Raw genomic sequence first — 27,390 nt, forward strand, 5'->3', positions numbered from 1 at the left:
AAACATTATTTAGGTATTTAAATGTGGTTCAGTTGGCGTGCTTGGTGGATTGTTGATACGCGAAGGGATGAGGTTGACAGATTTTGTGTGATTTCATTTTGTGTTATAAAGCAGAAATAATTTAAATTTAAAACTCAGAAATGTCCGAAAGGAATGAACTTGTATCCCAGTTTTCTGATGTTACCGGAGTCGATGGCGAAAGAGCAAGATTTTATCTAGAATCATCAGCATGGCAATTAGAAGTGAGTTGCAAATTAAGTTATTTTTAAATTTTTTGTGACTAATTTAGTATTATTGAAATAATTCTAATACTTATGTGATGTGCAGTTTTGAGTAAAAGAATGAACCCGGCTAAAAATTTTAATCATTTACATTTTCTTTTTGTCATTTCGTAGTTAATAATTTTTACTTAGGCTATGTATGTTTATTTAATTTATGTCTCAAATAATTCCGCATGTTATTATTATACAGTTCTTGGATTGATTCTACTGAGCGTGGAAATTTTGAAGGAAAGGACACTTTTCTGAAGAAAAAAGCAAACATTACATAATTGTTTTTTCTTTTTACTTCCTGAAATGTTTTCAAATAATTCTCTGTGAGAGCCTTATGCTACTTCAAGTGATTTACAGTTTTAACGAGTGGTTAGGTAGGTTTATATATTACAATTTATTATTGTGATATAGTGAGACGGGGCTGTAGGTAAGGTTAGGTTAGCTACATTTTAAATACTGTAAAATCGTCAGAAGTGTTGGTTAGAAATAATCAGTATAGAATGTTGGGGACAATTCTATCCCGATTCCATAACAATACTGATTTCGGCACCAAGATGGCGTTGCTTACACGTTGCCACCCCTACATTCTTGTGGAAGCAGCAATAATAATCACCCCGCTGTAGTGTATTTTACGATACCGATATTTCATGGTCAAAAAAATATCTGTAGATGTTCCAACCTATGGTGGTATCATGAAATATAACAAATATAACAAACTTCAATATACAAACTTCATGATACTGAAAAATAAAAGTACCAGGAAAAGTGGTAACTTATGATGAATAAAATACTGGTATCACAGAATAGACTAGACCAGGTAGAACTGTATTCTACTTCATGATAATGAGAAAATATCTCAAAGTCTCCATCTTAAAAATAGACTAGACTGGGCGGGACTGTAGTTTGCTTCACAATACTGAGGAAAAATTATCTTGAAAATATTCAATTTTTACTAATTTAATACTGGTATTGAATAATAGACTAGACCAGGTGGGTTCTGTTACACGATACTGTGAAAAAAAAATTATGCCTCTACATTTTTATCTTCAAATCAATCCCAACATAATTTCTTAACAATCTAATTACATGTGTTTGTTGCCGAAATGTCCAATATTTTCCAATATTTTATGTACCTTTAATTAATCTAATAATATTACACATCACACGTGTTCTGTTACTTCTATTACTGCCTCTAACTCACAAAGTAATGAAGAGGTGTAATTTTCCTCGATGATATCAAACATGCAAAAAAAAATTTGATCAACTATCAACCACACATTCGTCTTTTTTTTATAGCGCTATATTGGTTTTTGCTGTTGCCAGTATTACATACTCAATTTCCCTTCAACATTCCACCATTCAATTTGTTATTATTGGCCAACTTCCATGACATCATACATTTCCCTTAGTTTATTTCCAACCAATAGTAAGTACAGTACTGTAAAGAAAACTTGTCCTGTATGTATGTATACCCTAATCTTTTGCAACCGTGAGTAGCAGGCTCTGGAATAAATTAGACCAAGCGACAAGGCAAACAAAAAATCTAGCATCCTTTAAGTACAGGCTGAAAAAACATCTTTGTAACAACTGCTTACCATGACCACTTCACTGCTACCCTACTGCTTGATTCTGTGTGTGAATGTGCGAGTGACTGGTTTTAATGTAGTAGCACCTAATGTTTTTTTTTCTTTTTTTTTTTTTTTCGGTTTTGATACTTTTTGCTGTATGTTTAATTACTTTCCTTTTTATGTATGTCTATGCTTAGTTTTTTATTACTTTATAATTAGTTATGGTTGAATCTTTTGTAATAGTTAATATTTGAACATTAAGTTAAAATTTTAATTTGTTCTCTTAATATTTAGTCTATGTCATGCTTAGTTTTTAATATTCAAATCTTTGATGTAATTGCAGAAAAGTGGTTAAGTGTAAGAGAAGGCGTACCGCCTTAACTTCGCCACCAATAAAGACGATAAACAAACAAACAAACAAACAAACAAACAAACAGCTCATACAATTTTATAGTATTAGTTATGTAGCTATCATAACCAAGTGTTTACACTATTTAACAGTTATTTTAATGTACCTTACCACTCATTAAAATGGTAAAGTACTTTTAAACTACTTGAAGTATCAAAACATTATATTAGGAAATAACCCAAAAACATGTAGTAAGTAGAAAAAGCATTTTGAAATTTATTATTATTATTATTATTATTATTATTATTATTATTATTATTATTATTATTATTCTCTTTTTATTTTGTCCAGAAAGAGGTTTTTCGTTAGAATTCCATACCATACATGTTTGCAATCTTGTGGTCTGTGATGTTTACAAGAGGGTAATATGTATAATGACATGGAACATGGCAAAAAAGTTCATAAGTTTAGAAGAATTACGGCTTTATATTTGTTAGGTACATTAGAAGTACTGTCTCCTGCAAACAAATTCTGAAAATTGTGTTTTTGAGGTTAACTAACATTACTTGATTGTGCCACAAAATATCATTAGTTTCCCACCAGTTTCTGTAAAACTTTAAATGGAGAAGGCGATGAAGTCTAGGGTTGTGTGTTACAAACTATTAAGAATGAGAACATATAGAAGTGTAAATTACAAACATATTTATAAGAGTTTAATAAGTTTGTTTCTTCTATCATTTACTAATGTTTATAATTCTTTTAATGACACAATTTTCCCGTGCTTTTAAAGCAGAGAAAATAACATGAAATATTTAGTTTATTAAAAAAATATTATTTTCAGAATTTTTCGAAGTATATTATTTAGGCCTATACCAAGGGCTGCTACTTTCAACAATTACTGTGCTGACTCCGCTCGTTTTAAGGGAAGCAGAGATGCACTCGTTAAATTTACCTCAGTTTATTTGTTACAGAAAGAAATAAGTGGTTCAAAGAAAGGTACCAATTTTTATTTCTACAGTACAGTAAGCATTTAAATCACAACATTTCTTTTAAAGTCATACTTATGGTTGTGTGAATATTATCGTGGAAATAGTCAACTCTGACACTCTCGACTTGGACCACCTGACTACCATGCAGCAGTGAGAAAGCTGCTGCTACAAAGACGATAGTAAAGCAAGTGTCCTCGGTCGTTGTTGTCAGGTTGCACTCGCAAGCTTCTATGAAAACGACGGCGAGGCGAATCCCGTCCCGGGGGATGATTCCGATGTGATGGTGGAACCGCCCACGCCCCCTCAGGACACCTCCCCGCCGCCCCCGCCAAGGACGACTGCCCCCAAGCCGGCCACCGCGTCGTCTAGGTTCGTCAGGGGGAGCCGGGTGCCCGTCAGCACACGAAGCTTCACACTGCATGTTTAACTTTCACAATCACTGTACCTACTTATTTTTCAGAATTGTAAAAAATAAATACACAGATCTGTTGCACATTTCAAGCATAATAAGCTGTCGAAAACATATTTGTAACATTGTGGTGAATTGCAGGTTTATAACAGATGTAATTGATATCCAAATGAAAACAATTCTTAAAATATTGTGTATTCAAACACTATAAATCATCATTATAATCATCATAATCAACTTCTTCCAGTGGCGGATCCAGGGGGGGGGGGGGGCCACGAGGGCCAAGTGCCCCCCCCCCCCTCAAAAAAAAAACCAGTTGTCTGCTACATTAATATTGCTGACAAAAATTATTGTTTCTGAAACCAATAAAATATTTTAATATAATTAATGAATTTCTTGTTAGAATCATAAAATCTGGTGATTGGATGTTATGTGTAGTGTGAGTATATTAAATACAAATTTAGTAATTTCATGACATTTTTTTCTCTGGCTGTTCTGAAATCCTACAGTGCCCCTCTCCGAGGTGAACCTCTGGATCCGCCACTGACTGCTTCCAGCCTGTGGCCGGGTCAGCAAAGCAAACTAGGGCCCCCGGTCCGGAGTAGGGAGACTGCGAGGGAGTCCAGCCCCGGGGTGCGCTGACTGACGTGTTGCAGGCTGTGCACGCTGGCGGAGCTGACGCGCGCCACCAGCGACAGCTCGGACGAGGAGGAGGGGCAGGCCTTCTACGCGGGCGGCTCGGAGCACAGCGGCCAGCAGGTGCTGGGGCCGGGCAAGAAGAAGAAGAACATCGTGTCCGCCATGTTCAAGTCCGTGAAGGAGTGAGTGCAAACGCACCCCGTGCGGTCTCTCTTTCCCCTGGCTTTCCATGCTCGGTCTTGCACGGTTGAATGTTTCTTCGTGACTGAAATTTCTGTGTGTTTGGCACACATTTTATTGATCCAAGAAGGAAATGTAGTTGCGGATAGAATACCCCAAATTAATTAACTAGAGTTTTTTACTGTCTACTGTGTGTGCACTTTTCCCCCTTAAATACTACAACTAAAATGTCTGTCCGCAAATTAATCACACTATCGTAAGTCCTGCATTTACTCTTTCCGCTGGACCTTGGCTCTCTCTATTCGTCTGTTACCACGCACCTCTGTCCCGACACAACTGCTGAGCACTACTCTCTCGTTCGCCGCGCCATGACTCCGATCTTTGTACACAAAGCCCGTTGCTTGTCGCCCGCTAACACTCGCCAAGGGGTCCACTGCAGCTGACGGGTCAGTCCGTCTTTTATACTTCGGGGTCTCTTAGCCCTCAGAAGTGTTGTGACATTGTGACGTGAAAGTCGACTTAACGCTCGAAGCTGCGAGTACAGTGGCGTCCGAGTTACGCCACTTCTTGCGGCGAGGCTCTGGGGATGTGCCGAACCCTCGAGAGGAGAAAAGAGACAGTGGGCGGCAAGGTTTGGTTGCCAGAAAGCGGCCGTGCTAATGGAGGGTACTTGGACCTGTGTCGCGTCCTCCAGGGAGTGGAGCTATCCCTAGGAGTCCTGCAGACCGGTTAATCGACCTGGCCCCGTCTCTGGCAGGGTTTTAACATATTTTTGTTCCTGGTTCTGGAGATCTAGATTCGGATTTTGAGGCAGGCACTCCTTAGTAATCAAAGTTTACATTCTGACATGAGAAAAAAAAAATGGATCCTACCCATCACTACAGACAAGGCTAAATAGAGTGATTCCTGTGACTCCATAAACGTGCGTTCAGATCGGCGGACCCCCTACCAGAAACTTGTCTGTCTTCCGCAGGCACGGGGCTGAAGTCGTCGACCCTCATCAGCCGCAAGGGGGGCCGGTCGTCCACGTTCAGTGGGGCCGGGTACAGGCTGGGCCAGTCCAGCAACGACACTGAAGGTGAGCGCTTTAGTTCCCTGCTGCGAACTGATTTGCACGCACGAGGAGCATGCTGAAATGCTTTGGTTATTATATTATGACCGTGCCAGTGAACGTGGAAAACATGTTGGCTCATAATTACTCATAATTAAACCTCTACTTTTACAATAAATAAAATTAGCTGATTTCATCATAAAATAAATCTCATTTTGCTGAAAGCAACTCTCATAATTTATATTTTTGTATTATAAGTTGAAGGAATTAAGCATAGTTGCACAAGATTTAAACTATATGCATAACTAACAATTTATCATTCAAGGAGATGATTTGAAGACATTTAATTATTCCGTTTTAAATTGAATTGATTTAGGCCTCTGTATGAATCAGTTATTTTTCTCTGGTTACAGAAGTGTTTGTATGAACAACCACAAACATAACACTGTCACTAATTTTTGAATAAAAATAAAGATGCATGTAACTTTTAATGCATATTCAAATATTAATCATGAATATTTTTTACATAAATATTTTTGTCACTTTTTTTCAAAAATTTGACAAATACATTTTTTACTTGGTATATTGGAATGACCCAAAGAGCATTACTTGGTTGTTATTTATTTTTTAAAAGAAACATTGCATTTTAACCAAAGTAAAATCAAGCATGGAACCAAAAATGCACTATTTACAGAATTTCAAATGCAAAATAAAATAATGAATTACTCTTTACCAACTTTTTTATATAAATCCACTCATTTCTATACATCCTTCGCCACACTACGTTATTCTCTCATAACTACAGACAAGATTTTATGGTTTTTTTTTTTTTGGTGCTCTGTAATGTATTAACTTGAATTTTGGTGTTATATGGTGTATTTACTGTGTTATTTCAGTTTTATCGCAATTCACCACATAATCTTGCCACTATAGCTATAGCTATAGCCAGTACAAGAATATTTAAGTCTTATATACAATAATATTGTGCTTATGCTCAGTGGGTGAAGTAGTAGTGTTGTAACATTTAATTTGCCCAGTAAATATCAGCTTATTTACTGTATCTAAGGTGCATATGTGGTAGTTATTATGCTTCTGTAGTAACTATGCATGTTGCTTCTACAGTAACTGTAGTTCTTTGATGGTAACTATTGTGTTTGTGCGGTAACTATGATGCTTTGTCTGTGTCCGTAAAATTTTACGTGTGCCATTATTATGGCAAGTGGTGTAGTGATAAGATGATGTTCTCGTATTCCATAGGTTCAAATCTCTGGTGCATCTATTTTTTTTTTTTTAAAATTTTGGTTTTCCATGGTTTCTGGAAATCACTTTAAGCAAATGCTGGAATGTTTCCATAATAGGTATGCCATGATTATAGAGACCTGCAGAATTTGTGGTGCTAGGCTAGACTCGCACAAACGTGTGCATAATCAAGTCAATGTCACGTGATCTTTGGCTGCTGCCAAATTTCACGTTATAATATTTGCTCATGTTAGTAGAAAAAATTTCATTAAAAGGACCTGAAAAAGTCGCCGGGTATTTGTAGACAGCCTGTTAGAAGTCAAATTATTGTGAAGCTGTTGACAAGAATGGCTGCAAAATGTTTGGATTGAGTGATGCGTGTTTTTCCAGTGATCGGGCTGGCCTCCAGCGACCGACGTCAGTCCCACACCGAGGTGGTGCTCAAGATGTGGAAGGAAGGCTTCAGCATCAACGACGGCCCGCTGAGGAGGTACTCGGACCCGGACAACAGGGAGTTCCTGACGTCTGTGCGCAACGGGTCAGTCTCACCAACAACTTTGTTAGTTGCCAATAAATTGCTTTCCACTCTCGCCCTCTCGGTGCAAAATGCGTGTAACTTCTCAGACTGCTATCGTGGCCGCGTATCTTACAAGTGACACCATCCACGCTGTGTCTCTACCAAAAACTGCATTGTATTCACAAGCTTCCGTCTTGTAAGTGGAAGAACATGAATTAAGTCACGAAATCAGCTTAGTTGAAAAACTAAACCGTCCGCCTCTAGACCGTCAATTTTTCTGCTATAGTCCATTTTTTTGTTGTTGTGACTTCCTGAACTTTGGCACAATCTTGGCAGATAAGACAGGGAAATGCTGTGAAATGTATAATGATCGGGAAGGGAAAATAAATTGCAAATGGAGTTCGTCACAGAATTCTTTCCACTTCCTTCTGCTTCTCTTCACTGGCCACCCAGGAAACCACAGTACATATATCACCACATTCTTTGCTTTCTGAGCAAACTCGTAATCAAAAAATTTTGGGTCGTATTATAATCATAGGTGCGTTATTTTAGGATAATTCCAGTATTTTGTTCACAATAAAGTAAATGAAGCCCTGTTAAGGAATTTTAAAAAAAAGGTACTACAAAATTTCTGATTATCAACTAAGGAATATATAAAAGGATTAAGTTCTGCATAGCTATAGTTTTTTAAAAATTACAACTAACTACTAAGACTAAAATTTTATTATAAGAAAGCTGCTTATGGAATGAAATGTGTGATGCCAGAATTTTCAGGATAATTTGAACAGTTTAAAACATGAACATTTTCTGTACTTAAATGTCAGATACATTTAATTGATTCTTTTCTATTTTTAAGACAGTGATTCGTTGACTTATTTTTTAACATATATATTTTTTTTTTTTAATTTTTTTAAATTTTTTTTATGTTCAGAGAGATCCCGATGGAACTGCTACGAGAAGGACTTGGCAGCGAGATTCACCTGAACATGGAAGATCACAGTCATGATGAGTTCAAAGTTCAGAAGCAGAAACTTCAAGCCTTTTCCGGGAAGGGCCATCTTCTGGGAAGGTAGGTGCTGTAGGCTGTATTAGGGCTGTTTCGATACCGATACCTGGTACTGGATATCGGCTGACATCCAGCTTTCTGCTGATACACAGGTATTGGTGGTACTTTTGTAAGGGGGGAGGGGGGGGGGGAGAGAAACAAGTTTGCACTACTATTCCCTTTTTTTAATTGTTCACGTGACTTCGAGCATCTGGGTTGGGGGGGGGGGGGGGGAGGAGAGCTGTTCTTCTGTAATGATTGAAAGATTTTAAGGAAATGATTTTACTGTGCTCAAAATTCTGATGTAGGTGTTTTAACTTGTCGTGGATTTACATCAAGAGAGTTTATGTCCTTGCCTAGCAATAAATAACATATTGTTGCTTAGCAGGCAATACCGCCTGACATTTTTAACGAAATTGACTTTTTGGTTCTAACGCATTCTAGCAGATATTTCGCATCCACCGATACAATTTTTTATGGCGAAAATCATAGAGATAGTAGCACCATTGCAATAAATTGGAACCGCCTAAATACACAACGCAGACACTGCAGTAGGCTCCATGCTGAGGTAATAGGAGTAGTGTAGTTGTTTACCCTTGCTTTATAGTAAAAAAGTATTCAAAATGTTGTTTTAAGATAGGTACTTAAAAATTAGCAGTATTTCGACGCTGCTGTAAAGTTACTGAAATGTTAATTAGGCGGTTTTAACTAAGCTGCGAATATGTCGCCAACAGATATCACCACGGTTGTGTATCTTGAGGCCGTGATAGCTGACTTTAAGCAGTGGCACCCGTGTGCCTGTTCTCCCCTTTTGTCTCACCAATCACAGAGCTGCATCTGTTCCTCTCTCCAACATTTTGTAAAAACCACCCTCCCTTCCAATCTCTCTATGTTTGCTGTCTCTTGGCAGAAATGTCATGTTCAAGAGAGAAAATACAACTAGAGTTCACACCAGTTCCATTCTGTTGAGGTTATGCTTTCAAGAGATTGGTATTAAAATTGAAATATGTACATGGTAAATAAAACAGGAACCTAACACATCTACCATATTTACTCGAATATAAGGCCCCCTTTTTTCCCTAAAATTTTATCTCAAAACATTGGGGGGGCCTTAAAATCGAGCCTGTAAAAAAATAATGTAAAAAACTTATTAATGATTTCTTTTCCTTTCAAACAGTACCAAATCGTAAAGAATTACCAAAACAAGTACTATGCTACTTATTACAGCCTCGGTATTTGTGCTAAAAGTAAAAAATGCGGCGGCTGTTGCTTCTTCGACGTAGTGGTGCGCGCTAAGCTCGTCTGGTCAGGCTGGCGGCAGCGGCGGCGGTATGACGTCATATGGCTTACCTCTCCCTCTCCTTGTGACATTCTTCAAGGCTCAAACCTCAACACGTCAACACCCACCTGCCCTCCTCCCAAGCTTCCACACAGCGTGTGACAAAAGCCAGACTGTATAGTCCATTCCTAGTAAAAATTAATAATTTTAAGGCTCATGCCACAGCCATTTACCGTCAGTAAATTTTGCATAAGTCACTATGATACACTTTGTTTATTAGTCACACAGCAGTATTTATGCTAGGAAATCACAGAATCTTTGAAATGTCTTGAATGGAAAAATTTAGCAGGGCCGAAAAATTATTTATTTTACCGCAGATGAACTATACTCACCCTTCCCTCCTTCCAACATTTCCGGCACCTGACGCATAGCAGCTGATAGAGGGGAACACGTAGAAATGCAAGGACTGTAATCCTTACAGCTTGAGTGAGCAGTGTCTGCCTAAGCTACATTATTTTATTTATTTTATTGTTGTTAAAATGTGAAATACATTAATGCGCATTAATACATGTCTTTTTTTATTAATTTAAAATTGGATATATTATAAGCTATTATGTAGCAATTTTGAACAGCCTTTTCAATTTATTTGTAACTGACTGTCTTCGCGCTTCCTTCCCATCCTTCTCTCTCCCCCCCCCCCCCCCCCCCCCTTCCCTTGTCATTCACAGCAACCTAGACGCGCCGCGTTATTTCGTCACCGTGTAAAAATGGCCCAAGACCCATGTGTAACAACCGCACCCTACTTTTTCCAACCCAATTTTTTTTAAAAAAAAAAAAGGTGTGGATGGTACGTGGGTTTATACGGTACCTACATATGTATAGGTTTGCCTTACAATCGCAGGCAAACTTTTTTCAAATTTTAACATTTTGAAATTAGATTCGCGGGGGTCTTATATTCTAGTAAATACTGTATAATTGTTATTTATGAGAGAAATTTCTGTTTGAAAACCATTTATGGTATATTATGAAAAAATAACTGTGATTGGTCTGTCAATATTAATTTAATAATTTCCAGGAAAATCTCCAAAATGGTAGTGAGATACAATAATTGCTTGTGAGACTGGGCCTTGAAGAGTTTGGTGTGTGGTTGCATTCCAGCCCTGCACCGGCCGCCGTCGGAACGGTGAAGCCCCTGGACGAGAAGGACCGGGCAGCCAACGAGGAGCAGGCGAAGAGCAGCGTCGCCCTGAACCCAGGGGAGCCTGTGACCACGATCCAGGTCCGCCTGGCGGACGGCTCGCGGCTGGTCGGCCAGTTCAACCACACCCACACCATTGGGGATGTCCGCAGGTTCATCGTCACGTATCCTTCCGAGGGCTCCAGGGCGTTGTGTTTATTAGGTTTCAGGTTATTAGTTTTATTGTTATACATTTGATATTTGTAAAGGTAGTATGGTATTCAACAAAACTTACTGCAGTGTGCTAGAATATAATGTTTCTGAAGACTTTTTTTTTTTCACCAAAATAGTGTAAATTTGACTTTGCTGTGTCTGCATTTTTGGCTGGATTTTCTCAGTACCATAAACATAAATCAGAAGAAAAAAATTAGGTTTGAAAATATATCACCATTAGAAATGAAAATTTAGTTATTAAGGATAGATAGAGGCACTGGAAAAAGCGTTTATAATGGCTGTTCGTAGCATTTATATTATGCCATATAGCATTTATATAGCATTAATTTTAATTTTTCTCCCAGATTATGGGGATTTTGCAAGCTTTGCACATAAATATGTTAGTGTCACTAACATATACACTAGAGTCCCGTTATAGCGAGGTGTCACGGTTCCGGGTTTGATCCTCGCTATAACCGAATTGGACAAATTTTGGCCCCCAAAAAATAAAAATTAACCGAAAATAGCACAAAAATTGTGTTTAAACCTGTATAATTGGAAAATAACAGGTAATATTAACGAAATCTTAATTTCTGTGAGCAGATGTGTGAATTCTCTTTAAAACGATACCCCATCAGTACGGATGCGATCACCGATTGCGTCAAAATAACCAGAATACCCTGCCACGCCACGTAAGTATAGCATCTTGGCCCGCGGCCGACACAGCATTGTCCTGCTATCTATTGACGCGGGCTGTCTGCTGGTGGCCATGTTGGTTCGGGATGTTGGTAACAGTTGGTGCTAGTGTAGCGCGACAATTTAATTCCTTACAAAAAAGCAGTAGTGCGGCTGCGGCAACGCACGTACGCCTCAAACGTAATAGTCGCTGGAAAACTATACTTTTTTCATTTAAAGAAACCTGTCAACTTTTTTAGAAAATAAATTTGGGATCAAACTCAAACCATCACCACCCCTTTCCCGGACAGATACCACAACAACTGACCGAAACAAAAGTTACAAGAAAACTGCCCTAGCGATTCGGAAATAAATACGGTAGTGCCTACTAGAGGTGTAAAAGTAACGAAAAAATGTGTACCTGTATGTATTCGTTACTATAACAATTAGTACTCGTTACTATCATTACGTTACTCGTTACTTCTGATACCGCATAAGGCATAACATGCTATGTTATGTTGCAGCAACGAATCCAGTCGTATTGCGTACGCTTACAGTATGACGTCGCGTAAATAATAATAAATAGAATATAAACAACTAACAATATTTGATAATTAATAGTTTTTGTTAACCAAGAAACAATTAAATCTCATTAGAGCGGCCTTATTATATTATCTCTTTTAAGATAATAAAAAAAACGTGAAAATTCGCGATAATAAAAAAACAAAAACATACATATTTCTAATTTGTAAAAAATACTTTCTTACGTTGTTTCTGTTCCAATCTCAAACTTTGTCCACACACGGCACAGAGAACTCACAGAAGTTTGATAAAAGAAAGAAAGGACGGGATTCTATTTTTAAAGCCACGCACTTAGGTGGCGACTGCAAGGCTGAATAATGTGACAGCGTCAACGGCAAGACGTCTAGCGGCGAGCGAGAGGGGTGGAGATTAAGCAGACAAATAACAAAAGCGCGCTTCAAGCGATCACGCCGTAAATTCCTCAAAAATACCTTGTTATAGCCGTGTTCTCGCTATTACCGTGCTCGCTATAACGAGATTCTACTGTACCTCGTTTAGGGTAAAATTTCAATCCGGATTGAACCTGGAGTGGAGTGAGGAATCTAGATTGAAATTTTACTTAAAACACTTTGTTGTGGACTGAAGTTGGAGTGAAGTGAGATAATCCACTCCACTTGTTGAGGTGGACTGGACTGAAGAATCCGGATTGAGATTTTACTTTAAACACGGACTGGAGTGAAAAGAAAACACGCACGAGCAAGCCGCCGCCATATTGCATAGTTTGTTATTGGTCTTGTTGCATTTCAGGCATAACTTGTGAAAATGGCAAAAAAAGAGTAGAGGAATGTGTGGACAGAGATGGAAGTAGAGTTATTGTTGGATGTAATGATTGAAAAACATATTTTAAGATTGCTGGACGGAAAAAAGTATAGGAAAGGTTAGATATTGGAGTTGGTGAAGGCAGAAATGGACAGTGCGGGGTTCAAAAGAAAAACAGAGCAGTTGTTCTCTGCTTTGCTTTGTCATCGATTAGATCGCACTACAACATTTTCAGTCCATGTTGACTCCAACTTCGATCTTGTTTACACTTCAATCTGGATTGTGATATTTACCATAAACGCATTTCGTCAGTCTATGTTCGTTACACATTCACTCAGCGTTCACTCCACTCCAGGTTCAATCCGGATTGAAATTTTACCCTAAACGAGGTAATAGAAATGGTGCGACTTGTATTGCTCTGCACGTGAATGCACGGTAACAGATTTTGTCCGTCCCATAATGGTAAAAAAAAAATATATATATTTTATAGTTCTAACTGCATTGCACGCGAACGCTATACAGAAAACCAACTTTAATAACCTTTATTTTATTGTGAATAGCAGCACAATATTTTAGTTTCACAGATTACCGTTTGTTTTTCGGGTTAGGAAATTAGGAAAACTCTAGGTACGTTCTAAAAATGAGCGTAAAAAGTATAGAGCTACATCGCTGCCATCTTTTTTCCCCTTTAAAGTGCTAACGAATTTGACTGAAGTAGATTTTCGTAATTTTTTTTGTAGTTGCCAAATATAAGCTGCGTGTGTTGTAATCTTAAATTAATGCATTTTTATATTTTAGTTGTCATTTAACAGTAAATAATTTGATTGCTTGTGTTTAATATCACGCACGCACTCGTTTGCAAACATGGCCGCTTCAATGTTTTCACTTTCTTTCACGTGAAAATATTCATGCACGTAAATAAACGTCTCTCTTTAACCGTTTACATTTGTTTGGGTCGTACGTTACGTTTGCCGTTAACCAAGTTTCCGTGCGAGCCTATGCGTATTTAAATTGTGTTTCGTGTTATTTACAAGATTCATAGATCGTGTTGATTGTTTACATGGCTCGCCATCATCACCGTTTATTAGGTCATCTTCAAACACGGTAAGAAGATGCATAAAATAAAGAATGTTCTTTATTCTATGAGGTTAGGCCGTTAATAATGCGAAATGGTTTATTTAAAAATATTAGGTAAACCTAAAATTTACTGGAAATTTTAATATTACTTGAAATTTTAATACTTACTTCTAAAAACGGGATTGTAGCGTTTATTCGTCGATAAACCATTTTGTCGCTTTTATTCGCGCCTATATCGTTTTTACGATTTTCCAGTGCCTCTAATGATAGATCACCCAAGGGTAAAATAAATGTTTCAAATCCATTTAGTCCTTATATTTTGGTGTAAAAATTGTGCTAAAATAATATTAATCTCATTTTTGTATATTTTAAAATTTTGATTATGTGACTTGATGATCTGTCTAAATTCTGCTTGATTTCATGATTTAACGTAATTTAACGTTTATTTCAATGCTATGTTTTAACTTGTATTTTAATGCTATATGGTTAGGGACAAGATCATTTGGTGAATTGGGATGAAACTGAAATAACAGCGAAGAGCATGTCAAAACACCACAATGAAACTTAATATACCATATAGCATCAAAATGCAATCATGGAATTAAGAAGCATTTAACCAAAATTTAATTCAAATCATGAAAAAAAACAATCCTATAATGTTTAAAATTCAAGTGCTTGCTAATTTATTTTTATTTTTCTGAAGTATCAGCATTAGTCAGATTTATTACAAATTATTTTATTGGAAAGTTAAGCATATAAATTTTACCATTATTTTAGTGGAGTAAGTATTATGAAACAGCTTTTATAATATAAAAATAATAACACTGAAATCCTCTGTTTTAAAAATGAAATTGAACTAAAAATAAAACCCTAAAATATTGTCTACGTATATAGGTATGGTGTGTTAACATTAAGACACATTTAGGTTTTATCGCAGTTCACCGCAAAATCTTGCCCATAGTCATATTTACATAGGTTAATGCTTGTGGTAGTTTGCAGTAGAAATGCAATCATCTTGATATATAATTAAAGGTGAGGTAAATTTAGTGGGCTGAAATTACTCTGTTTTTTATATTTTTGGTAACGATGCGAGAATAAGTTCATTTTGCTGCTATCTCTCCCCTTTAAAACTTTAATGAATATTCCATTAAAATTAAGTTCTATACTGTCATTTTTACATAAACAATGGATTAAAGTGCAAATTGCTAAAATAAGTTTTAAATTAACGTCCAAAATTCCTATAAATATGGCATCATGGTGCATTTTTGGCAATGTTCGTTTTACCACCTCAAATATTTAAGGAAGACAGTTGGCAGCACTGAATTTCCAAAAATTGTTTTGTAAGCATTTTTAACTTTTTTCCTAACCATAAACAATTGTTTAGAAAGTAATTGCGTTTGTTTATAAGAATAATTTCTGATGAAAATCTGAAATTGTTAAATGTAAACTGTGATTATACACAAAGTACAAACATGAATTGTGTAGTTAGATTGCACCATAAAAAAGTGGACATTTTGAGATGCTTCAGCATACACATCTCTTACGCGAGAACCAAAATTTTCATGTTCAAAATTTAAACAATTGTGAATTCCTGCAAAATTGGATGGATTGTTTTCATAACATGAAACAATAATTTCTAGTTAATATATAAAAACGTAAGCATCTCTATTTTATTTAGTGTGGTGAATATTTGGTTATTTTTTCCATCATAGTGGCGGTAAATTTTTTTTCAAAACACTTCCCTTTTTTTATTTACATTTTTCCGGTTTTTATGTGTTTTCTGGGTCCCTTGAAATATGTAGAAACGAGGTTCTACTGTATTTGAAATATTGATTAGTATGTAGATAACCTGAAATCAATCACTATTCACCAATCATCATCGAGTTTGTGTGTTTGTGTGTCCTTAACATGGTTTGCAGAGCTCGGCCTCAGTACCAGAACCTGTCGTTTAATTTGCTCACGACTTTCCCTAGCAAAGAGCTCTCGGACGACGGAGCCAAACTGTCTGATGCCGGCGTTCTCAACGCCACAGTCATGCAGAGGTTAACATAATGGTAGAGTGTGTTTGTGAAATGATTTTTGTTACGCTTTTTCTATGATTCACGTCATGAAAAAACTTAAAAACGTATCGTACTGTGCAGCTAAACAGATGCAGTACATATTTGTGGTTTTGAGATTCAAGGTATGCACAGCTTTTATTGTTTCAGTAAATATGCTTGGACTGAAGAGTTAGATTTGTTGACAATTTTCTTTATTATTTTCACTGTAAGTTTACACACAGGTCTTCATTTCTCTGTGTTCAATCATAAATTTTGAGTCAATTTTTCTACTCAAAAATGTACCATTTCACTTGAAAATAAATGTGATGTTGCATACCTATATATTATCACTTGATTCATATTTTCCTGATTAGGTACATGCTATGTTTAACTGTTAAATAAGTGGTGTCTGTTGGGGTGACTTGAAAAGGATGGCAGCTTTAGTCTCTCTCATCCTTAGATTGCAGTATGTATTTTAATGGGTATTGACATTAGCACTGCTATTGTTTAAATGTAATGTGCCCAGATATATGCTATAAAGCGCAAAATGTTTAGACACAACTTTAAAATGCAATGAAAAATGTTTTTAATTTATCTGAAATTTTGTGTGTATTCAATGTTTACTTCTAAGGTAATGTAACTGAAAATGCCATCTTGGTTTCAACTAGTGATGGGTGGAATCACAATTTTTTTGAATCTGAATTTGAATCCAAAAAGTGTCTCAATATACCCCTTGAATCTGAGTCTAGGTCTCAAGGATCAAAAATTAAATATATTGTACAAGAAATGAAAATTTTCATCTATGGTGTTGAAACCATTCAACCCTTTAAAAGTTTGTTTCACAAACTAAGTTTCCAGAATCAACACATATTTTTTTTATTTATATAATTACAATATTAAAATATGTATTGATTGGGGATAACAGAATAGGTATGAAAGAAAAAATTGACCTTGTAAACTTCAGAGGTTATCAGTGTTGATTTTTTAAGATTTTCTTCAAATACTGAATCCTTTGAATATTAAAGATTTGAAGTTATTTAGAAGAATTGATTGGCCCGTCTCTAATTTCAACTGTTTATGATGACATTAGATATTAAAATTTTTGGCTGTTTGAGCACAGCATATACTAATTTAATGGTAATGTCTTTTTATTAATAGTAGCATGCATGCTACAAATTTATCCAGTGTAATAGAGTTTAGCACAATATATATATTTTTCCATTCTTCAAAATGACTACAATTATAAACAATGGTGTGCATAAAAAGTTTATTATCGGAACTAGATAAAATTTATATTAAACACATCCAGTTTCATCAATAAAAAATTTCAATCTCATAGCACAGAATAATTTATTAGAAAAAATTCAATTACATGTTATAAATATATATTACAACAGAAAATGTAACACCTTAAAGAGTAAAAAATTTACACGGAATATAAAACATTAACACACACATAAATATTGCAATGCATCAAACTTAATTTATTTTCACATTTCTTTGTGATTGTATCAATGTATTACTGACAAATAAGTGCAGCTTGTGTATTCATTACAGTAGACTGTGGTAGAGCGAAGTATAAAAAACATTGCACTGGTTACAAAATACAAGTACGTATCTCATAAAAAGTGAGTGAAAGATTTTTGGAACAATTTACAAGAAAAAATGGAAGCAGTGATTGTTAAAACCCTGTTTGATAAAAATTTACACACGAAGATACCTATTTTGTAAGTAATGACATCTGTGCGATGGTTGCAAAGATGATTTGGCTTGCAAGAAATTAATTAATTGAAGAATGTGTGTGGACATCAGTATCCTGATCAACGTAAATTCTCCTACGTACAAAAATGAATGAAACTGATGAATACAAAACATTAACATACCAAAGACATCCTCTGAAACAAAACACAACAGCTAGGATAACAATAACTCATTGCAATCTCACCTCAAGCCTTAAGGCACCACTCTTTTTCCTGTATAACATTCACACTACAGTAGTTCCTAGAATATTTTTTTTTTTGCTTTCCTCTCCTCTCTATCAGCAGAAAATACATAGCAAAAATCCTAATTTTCAGTTGTAAAACAGATCTTAAGGTAGCCCAACTCACGTCTTCTTGGTCTTCCGTTCATTGAAATAGCTTGCAGCACCGATCACGTGTTAGAAGCAACCCTACTTAAGAACATTTTCAGAGGATTGCAGTATTATAAAAATGGGTAAAATTTACTCAGTTTATTTACAGGCAAGATAGTGAGTTAGCCGAGTTTGTAACAAAGAAAGCCACCTTCCTTAAAAATGTGAAGTGGTCGGTGCAAAAGTAAATAAATGCCATGACAGGGCATACAAAAATGCCCAGTAGAGTTTTATAGGTGTTAAACGTTATGTTGATGGTACTGCAATCATGCCAATAACCATCTTTAAACAATCAGAAATAGAATTAAAAAAAAAAATAGTAGTGTAGGGTGGCTGCTACAGGGAAAGTTGTCAACGACCAGGACAAGGAATTTACACCGCATGGGAATATTTACGAGTCCAACCATCACAGCTATAATTGTCACTGGAAGAATGAGTAAAGGCAAGGTGATGGTGGGACGGAGCTGAAGGACATGGTCCATAGGTCCACAGGAGATACCAGAAGAACTGTGGGAAAATGGTAAAAAGATGTGCACAACTGGAAACAACAGGCAGATATTTTTATCACCAATTCTCTTCAACTAGCATGGGAAACTGCTTGCCAGGAGAGCTCTCGAGATAAGGGGACTATTGGTACTGATAAAATGTACGGATTACTTGGCAGTGCTATCAAGGGCAGTAGGAAATAAAGAACATTATGAACAAGTCGGGGGGAAAATTTTATTGTAAGTTTGTTTTACTATGGCATTATTTCTCGTCAACAGCGAGGCATTTGAAACCCAAAATCAAGACCAGACGGTGCCACTGAGACTGCAACATGAGTCCTCCCAAATTCTGAGTTTAAAGTACCACACAAGAGATAAAAACCCTGAACAAGGATATAGCTAAGACAGTAGACGAAAGTACCAACTTACATACATAAGTTTACAGAGATTTTTTTAGAAGGATTATTGTAATCCTTAGTGAGCTAAAATAATGTATCTCCTCCACATTACACCTGACATGCCTCGTACACAAAAGCGGTTGGCATTATTGTATTTCCAAGTAGTCTGTATCAAACAACAGTTTGCACACGTGTTACTGTAAGAATATCTTTCAGGCAAACTCCAACTTAATAATATTAAAATGTATTTATGACTTGCCTTAACAAGTTGTCATCAAACAATTGACGTAAGAACAAAGTATTAAAAAACAATTAAATAAAAACCAAACTATTAGAATGTTCAGTTTTCTTTTCTCAAGCAAAATCATTACTTAAATTTCTGTGTGTTAACATTTTAATTCTAATTCTACTATTCCCTGAGAATTTAGTGCGATAATCAAGAAACATCTCAACCAAAAAAACCAATATAATGGTTGTTCCGGACCCCCTCTTCCACATACTGAACATCCCAGTTGAAGACAGTGAATTGAAAAAATCGGGGAGGAAGTTCACCAATGATGCCAGATTACACAATTTGCCAAACCCAAGACTGCAGCAATGAATGCCAACTGTATTTAATTTTGTGGTGGTTTCCAAATCATGTGTAGAGTATACTACAGGAGACTACGTAATAAATGATGAGGTCCCAAGGAATTAGAATGAGTGGAGTAGCTGGTGATTTGAATAAGGAATGGAATGTGTGAAAAAAATTGGATAACAAAAACAGAAGGTAAGGTTACAAAAATGTATCAAGTAAAGCTCTCAGTCTCTATCTAATAGGCACTGGAAATGTTTGGAACTAAAACAAGATGGCGTAAATAGTAGAAACTGACTAATTCTCTTTCGACAAAACAAACTACGTATAATAATTAGGGATCAATTCAACTAAAATATTACTAGCTGAAATTTGGCAACAGACTTAAACAAACAAAACATCACACAAAGTTACAAAAACAACACAATTTTTGGTATGAATGAAAATATTATATACATTACATACATTAATTCCATATAACATTCGCTAGCACTACAAGGATACCACAACCTTCAACTAACACACAATTTAGTTTTTATTAACGAAACAGAATTAACTGTGAAACTTTCTTATGTGTTTATATTATAATATTATATTTTATTACTGTGCAACTGTCATAAATAATGACTTGCACAGTATTTAATAACTATGTCTGCCTTGATGACACTTGTTACGACTTAAAATAATCTCTCTATTGAAAAATTTTCCAACAGTGAAATTAAATGAAAACTGCCACATAGTACGGAAGTTACATATTCCACGGATTAACTAAACTGACATTCAAAATCATGAATTATTCTTCACAAGGAGACAAATTACTTAGTTCCTACAGTCTCTGGTTATTAAGTGTAAATGAGTGATTTTTTTTTTGGCTGAATCTAACTTATAGGTCAGAGCTAATTCAATTAGTTTATTCATGAGGCCATATTGGGATGGAAAAAAAAGAGGGGAAGGGGAAATGAGAGATTGGTGATATAATTTTCCTCTGAAGAAAACCTGCGGGCCACCTAGTGAATGAGCCAAGTACAGGCAATACAAAGTTTTTCAAGAATTTGAATTTTGATTATAACATTATAAGCAGCAGTGTCACTCTATGGATGCGTGCTTTACAGAGTTAAATACAGATAATTTCATAAGTAGTGCATATAAAAACAGTGTAAACATCATGAACAGTAAGAAAAAAGTCTAGGAAATTGAAACTGGTCAGGGAAAGTTAGGGAATTTACTTTAAGTCCTAGAAAAGTCATGGACATTCTCGAGCGATAATAATTTAAGGGGAAATGTCAAGCTCCAGTCTGCCCTCACCCGCAATGAGAAAAAAAAAATTTTTTGATTGTGTTTTAGTGCATAGTCATATTAAACGCAATAAAATGGCACATGAAAGGTTATAAGTTTATATTCTCACATTAAACATAAAGAGTTTTAGTATGTCCACTTAAATAATGTGAATATTATCTCTGCAAAGGTTTTAGTTTTCTAACATAACAATATTTCTACGATCAATTTTTGTGTTATGTTTGATTATGCCAACTATATATTTAAAAAATAACCTTGTGATATTTATTAAGTTGTAAGAAATTTTTTATTAAACATGTGAATTTACATAAATAATTTTAAAAATTTGTTCAGCAGGCATTTCGAGAACTCAGCAAACAGTGCTGCTAAATACGTATGTATGTATGTCTGCATGGAAATTAAGATTTAGTCAATTAAGCTGCATTCCATTTAAATGAGAAATTAATTTTTAAGACGGTTGAAGTTAGAGAGTACTGATCCTGATAGAGAATACACTACTATGTGAAACTTAAAAGGGCAAAAACACTACTCAAAAAATTACTTTTTTGTTGCTAGCAATTTTTCATTTCCATTTGCAATGTGTCCGTCTAATGAAGATTTTAGTATTTTACTTCAATGGAAGCCCATGTTATCACCAACTCGTATCATAGACACACCCATTGGTACAGTTAACATATCAGCAACATTACGATAACTTTTATAGCAAAAAGCAAGATTACATTACACACTGCAAAAATAAAATGTATTAAAATGTGACCAAAATCATACTTGCAGCCAAGACCACTACTATAATATTATATAATTTTTTATCCAAATAAGAAAAATTGACAGAACGTAATTTAATCAACCTCTCACTTTTCAAATTAATTTCTGAAATATTTAGGTTATTTCTAATGCTCGTTCACCATAAAATTTTAAAATGTCTAACAGAGGTGGCATAAGTCTATAAAATATTATGTCAGTATCAGTAATATATATGTTTATTTTGACAGTAGTGTATTTCATGTTACCAAAGTAGCTATAAGACAATATTGAAATTAACTCTCACAATAAAATCAACGCAAGTGATTTTTTTAATTTTATTTTTGCAGTGTGTATACAAAAACACATAATATTCTTCCTTTGATATAAACAGTTACATCACATGTACAGATCACTATTTTGTTAGTTAAATATAACATTGTGTACATCTTTATGTTGTCTTACATAATGTTAAATTATCCACATTCCTACAACTAAATTCTTGGGGGGTGGGGGAAACTTATAATTTTGTTTATTTGTATATAAGCTCGGCATTTAGAGAAACAGAGTAAAAGTTTGATGAAGAATTGGCAACGTTATGTAATGAGCTGGAAATATTTTTCAATTAGTTAAATTGCATTTATTCCTACTGAATATAAAGTTGTGGTTAAGTATTGAAGTAAGGTCTTGAACTACAATAACTGCAGAAAAGGCTTAATAGTTTTAATATACATATTAAAAGAGATATGGACTAATTAAAAAAAAAAATCTGATTCATTTAGATGTATACAGATCAGCTACTAGTCCTTGAAAGCAAGCTACTTTCTTCGAAGTTTCATATAAACTACTGAAAGCGAAGCATGCATACTTAATTAATAAATTATGAAAACTGGAAATGGCACACTACTTGTGTACCACAAGTTTTTCACATTATGTTTATTACTGCTTTGAAAAACTTTTATTTAAACAAAACAATAAAAAAATAAAAACCATTTAGCACACTGCTTTAAAAAAATTCACACACTGATGGGAAAAATCTTGACTTTTTTTTTCTCTCTTTACAAGCTTTTTCCACGACAGCAAAATCATCTCGACAAATCATGTTGCTTCCAATACTAGCCTTTGTAAACCACACATTATAGTCAATAAGTCAATGTTTTAGCTGTGTCTGTCATCGTAACTTTAGAAGGCAAATTACACAACTATTTACTACTCCAAAGGTTAACCTCTTACCACATGTGATAATTTCTTTCCACCTGCTCTCAATAACCTGTCTTTCAAAATGCAGACGAAACAAAAGTTTCCCCTAACTGGCATGAAATAACAATGTGGCGCACAATGTAATCCAAGCACATACACAAATTGCTCAACATACATACAAGATACCAACACTGAATATTGATAACGAGAGCACAGAAAAAACCGTACAATATCACAGTTGATTACCACTGCACTTCAAGCTACCCAGAGTTGGAAGTTGGAACGTATACAAATGCTACTCCGACATGAACTTTTAAGGACACCGCCTAACCGGATGCAAACACAGTGTGCATAGCGTCGGAAGAGACCATGCGATTTTAAAAACGGCTCCAGACGTCTAAGTGGTGTCTGTTCACGAAAATCATTTAAGAATACGCTGGGGGCAGATGAGTAGTTCTGATTCCATATTTCGTTTTTGAAATGTATTTTTTAGGAGAGTGAAAATGGCTTAAATGAGCTTTTTGGAACAATTTAAAGGCATGAAATTAACAGTACAGATTTTTGAAAGCACTTGAGGGACTTTCAATATTCCTTCATTTATACGCCGTGAAATGTTATGGTCACAGCTAAAATCTCATTGTTGTCCTATGCACGATGACAAGACTGCGCGCCAGTTCAGAGACGACACCGCGGTTAGGAACACCAACAAACTTTGCACTTACCATCCCGCCTCACCAACACAAATACAACCCTCACTATTGACAAATAATGAGCTACAATGAATAAACTTTTAAGGTCCCCGTCTGCCCGGGAACACACACGGTGCGCAGAGCTTCTGGGAAACCAACTCGATTTGAAAACTACTCGAGACATCCTAGTGGGGGTCTGCTTACGAAAAGCATTTGAGAATTACGAAAAGCATTCGAGAATTACGAAAAGCATTTGAGAATTTGCTGAGGTTCTATAAGTAGTTTGCATGCTGAAAACTCAACTTCATTTTGATAAATGTATTTACTGTTGCTCAATATAATACTCCCCTCCTCTAAAAACCTATACAGAAACCATTGTTCTGCCCTGTTACCTTATTATTATTATTCATGTACTTGAAGCAGTCTAACACAACCATAATTTTTTTAAACCAATTATTATTTACAAAACACCTTGAATTAAAATTTTAATAAAATAATCAACATAATTGATAACACGAGCTTTGTAACAAGCAGGCTATTTTCACACCAATCACTTTCACCAGCATTTCTAGAGGAAAAATGATAAATTACCTGAGTAGGAAAGAACTGTGCTAATGAACAAACATAAGCTATTTCCTGGAAATAAGGTAGAGTACTCATAAATACTTTCCCTTTTCCATGAAAAAAAATATAGGTAGGTACAACTAATTAACCCTAACTTTAACTGCACATTTTCTCAGAGAGATGGATTTTACATCAAATCAACACAACAGAATATGAGTAAAATGAAGTTGATAAAAATTGATAAAATCCCTGCTAAGTTTGGCATCTGTACCGAAAATAAATTAAAAAATTAAACTGGGCATTTTTACATGCGAAAAAGCCATCAGCACTAAAATTTCAAGATAACATTTTTTAAGATCAGTAATTAGTAATAGGTATATGCATAGAATATTTCATATTTAAGCTTAGCTGTTAAATGCATGTTAAAATTCCAAAAAGTTTCAAGCCAAGGTATTATGAAGTTTAGGAATATGACTTTATTATTATAAGTATAGTTTATAAAAAATACTGGACACATGACCTATTACAAGCAATTCTATCAAGTATTTTTTTTTTTTCTAAGATCAAACTCTCTGCTCAAGCTAGCACTCATAACAATTTTTATTAATAGCAATCACAATTGTTTCCCTTCACATGACTTAACTGTGGTCATGCCTGTATATTTAGGAATGAAATTTTAAATTGAATTAAGAAATTATAGTTTAATTTAATACTTTAAAGTGTCACTACATGTACGTTGTTGAAATAATTGAAGGAAAAAAACCCAGTAAATCACAGAGTTAAAAAATGACTAACAATGAACTCTAAATGGGTATACAATCTGAAGCTGAAAAAAAAAAAAAAAAATGCTTCCAGATCAGGAGAAATATTAAGCTACGATGCTTTTGAAAATACGTAAATCTTTCTGCCTCTACTAGACTTGCAAGAAAGTAAGGAACTGTGAATTATAGGAAAAATGTGTTGGCCCCGAAGTTTTAAGAGTTACAATGGGCGTGCAAATACAATCAAACCAATGTCTTCTTGGACTTCAAAAAAGCAGACTTCATAAGATCCCCGGAGAATCGAAGCATTGCAGGCTCGTACAAGGCGGGCTTACCTGACGCGATGTCTTCCGCCGAGCACGGGACATAGCGGTGCAGGGCTGCGATGCCTTGGGAGATGCGCTGGGTCGTCAGCGAGGGGTCTCCGAGAGCGGACTTCACGTGCGGACGGTAAACGTGGAACGGGGGCTCGTCACCGCCGGTCCTCACGTAGTGGGTCTTGCGCAGCACCAGCGGCATGCCTTTCCTCGACTTCACGTCGTCAGGCAGGTTGCTGCAGAACGCGACGGCCGGTATCTCGAACCGGGCGGTCGTCTTCCGGCCCGAGTCAAAGTCGTCGAGCATCGCGCCCAGGTGGTGGTGGTAGCGCGGCACGACGTACTCGTCCCACGCGAGCACCGCGACGTTCCTGTGCCGCCCGGAGTTGCGCAGCAGGCAGTCCGACTGCAACGCAGCCGTCGCGGCGTCGCCGGCTTCCCGCTGCGAGAACGGGAAATTCCACGGCAGGAAAGTCGCGACGATGTCGTAGCCGGCTGCCACCTTCGCAGACGACAACGCCGACGATATTCTGGTCAAGGCTCCTCCGTCGTAAGCCATGAAATTGGCCACACCGACAAGCCTGTGGTAACTCAGGAATTCCACCACTGCGGACGTCTGCAGAGGAAGTGTTCCGGCCGGCGCGACGCAAAAAACCGTGCTGTTCGCCACTGTCGATTTTTCTTCCGCATGGTACACTGCGACGAAAGTTTTGAAAGGCACCAGCTCGTCAGTCTTGTAGAACTCCACACCAAACGGAACACCGACACCATTTTTCGGTTTGCAGTAGAAATGGGAAGCAAACAGTTTGGAATGTTTTAATCTGTCGTATCTCTTCTCACTGCTGTCTGTCAAGCTAAAACCAAATTTACCTGGCACGGATTGGTTTGTCTGACTGTACCACAGTTGGCACTGGAACTTAGGGTCGGTGCCAGTCGTGGCCACGCCCACTGACTTCACCTGACCCTCTTCCCAAAATGCTGAATACACATAGTGCGTGTCTGTCAAACGTTGCCACATCGGTGTAGGATTCGTCCAAGAGGCATCATCTGGGAATGAAGTCGTACACTCACTAGTCACAGAAATGCTTTGGCCTGGTTTTCCGAAGAAGTTCAGCACCTCGAGGACGTACCGCAGCCTGTTGTACTCATGTCGGTAGAACAGAAGCGAGACAACGCTTACAATGGAGATTATAACTAATGCTAGCTGGTAATATTTCTTCATTGTTGGTTTTTCATGTTTCATTGAAGCGATGTTAACGTTCTGGCAGAACACCGCTGGTATTGGCAGCTTAGTTTGCGTGACATTTCACAGATTTCTGTAACAGAAACAACTAATCACAACATTTCTGTGAAAATTTGTAGAATTATGTTTTTTTTCGCTTGCACTTGTAATTCAAATGAGTAAATCATCCCAGCAAGCAAGAAAATGACTATGCCATCAGGCTTAATGGCTAAACTTGGATAGGTGATACGGTATTATTACCGATCAGTAGTTAACAGTAAAGTTAAGAAATTGGTCCCTGGATTAATTTGGCACAAAGCTACCCAGTAATTTCTGCTTCCTAAAAGTCCTGCATACAGTTCCGCGTTAGGAGTCTATGCATTGAAACGTCATATTTATGAAATACGAAAACAATATTAAAGGTTAGGGCACATTTTTCGTTATAATGCTAAATAACGATAAGCCGTAGTATGATATAACGTTGAATAAATAGTACAGAAGCAAATTACCATCAACACAATTAAATCCGTCGAGTGAATGCCAATTTTAACCACAATCTTGACATAAAAATATTTATCCTGTGGTCTTGCATTTTTGCAGAATGAGAATTAAGATGGCCTACACGAAGTCAAGTAGCCATAACAACACACTGCAGCCATAGGAAAGGGGGAAGCCTACAACTCACATAGTTTCGGTTCCCTACCACGTTCGTGCAACTTCGGATTTCTCTCAAAAATTGAAATTTAAAAAAATCGAAGGGTTAGGTTAGGTTAGGTCAGTCACAACATGCTTTTTTTTCATTGGAAACTTCTGATTTAGTGGCTGAAGTGGCGTTAATACGAAAACGCAAAACTTCGGAAATCTTCGGAAATTCTTGCAGGGAACCGAAACTATGTGAGTTGTAGGCTTCCCTTTCCTTACGTTGACAACCATTTTAGTTAGTTTTCCAACCA

At 36.3% G+C, this 27,390-nt stretch overlaps 2 protein-coding genes across 2 annotated transcripts; one reads left to right on the forward strand and one right to left on the reverse strand.

Annotated features, from left to right (window-relative positions):
- The first annotated feature begins 52 nt into the window (after positions 1-52).
- LOC134540290 (NSFL1 cofactor p47-like) lies at positions 53-16,399 on the forward strand. The gene is given in 9 exon segments (XM_063382949.1): positions 53-242; positions 3,390-3,547; positions 4,244-4,408; positions 5,380-5,401; positions 5,403-5,484; positions 7,087-7,234; positions 8,145-8,282; positions 10,696-10,899; positions 15,940-16,399. Coding segments are annotated over 9 exon segments (1,152 nt in total). The 5' UTR covers positions 53-140; the 3' UTR covers positions 16,073-16,399.
- Positions 16,400-17,254: 855 nt separating this feature from the next.
- LOC134540291 (uncharacterized) lies at positions 17,255-27,089 on the reverse strand. The gene is made up of 2 exons (XM_063382950.1): positions 26,947-27,089; positions 17,255-26,531 (listed from the first exon to the last, which is right to left on the reverse strand). Exon 2 carries the CDS (start codon positions 26,456-26,458, stop codon positions 25,142-25,144), a length of 1,317 nt encoding a protein of 438 aa, XP_063239020.1. The 5' UTR covers positions 26,459-26,531; positions 26,947-27,089; the 3' UTR covers positions 17,255-25,141.
- Positions 27,090-27,390: the final 301 nt, after the last annotated feature.

Source organism: Bacillus rossius, chromosome 16 (genome assembly GCF_032445375.1).
Source record: "Bacillus rossius redtenbacheri isolate Brsri chromosome 16, Brsri_v3, whole genome shotgun sequence".
Lineage (NCBI taxonomy): Eukaryota > Metazoa > Arthropoda > Insecta > Phasmatodea > Bacillidae > Bacillus > Bacillus rossius.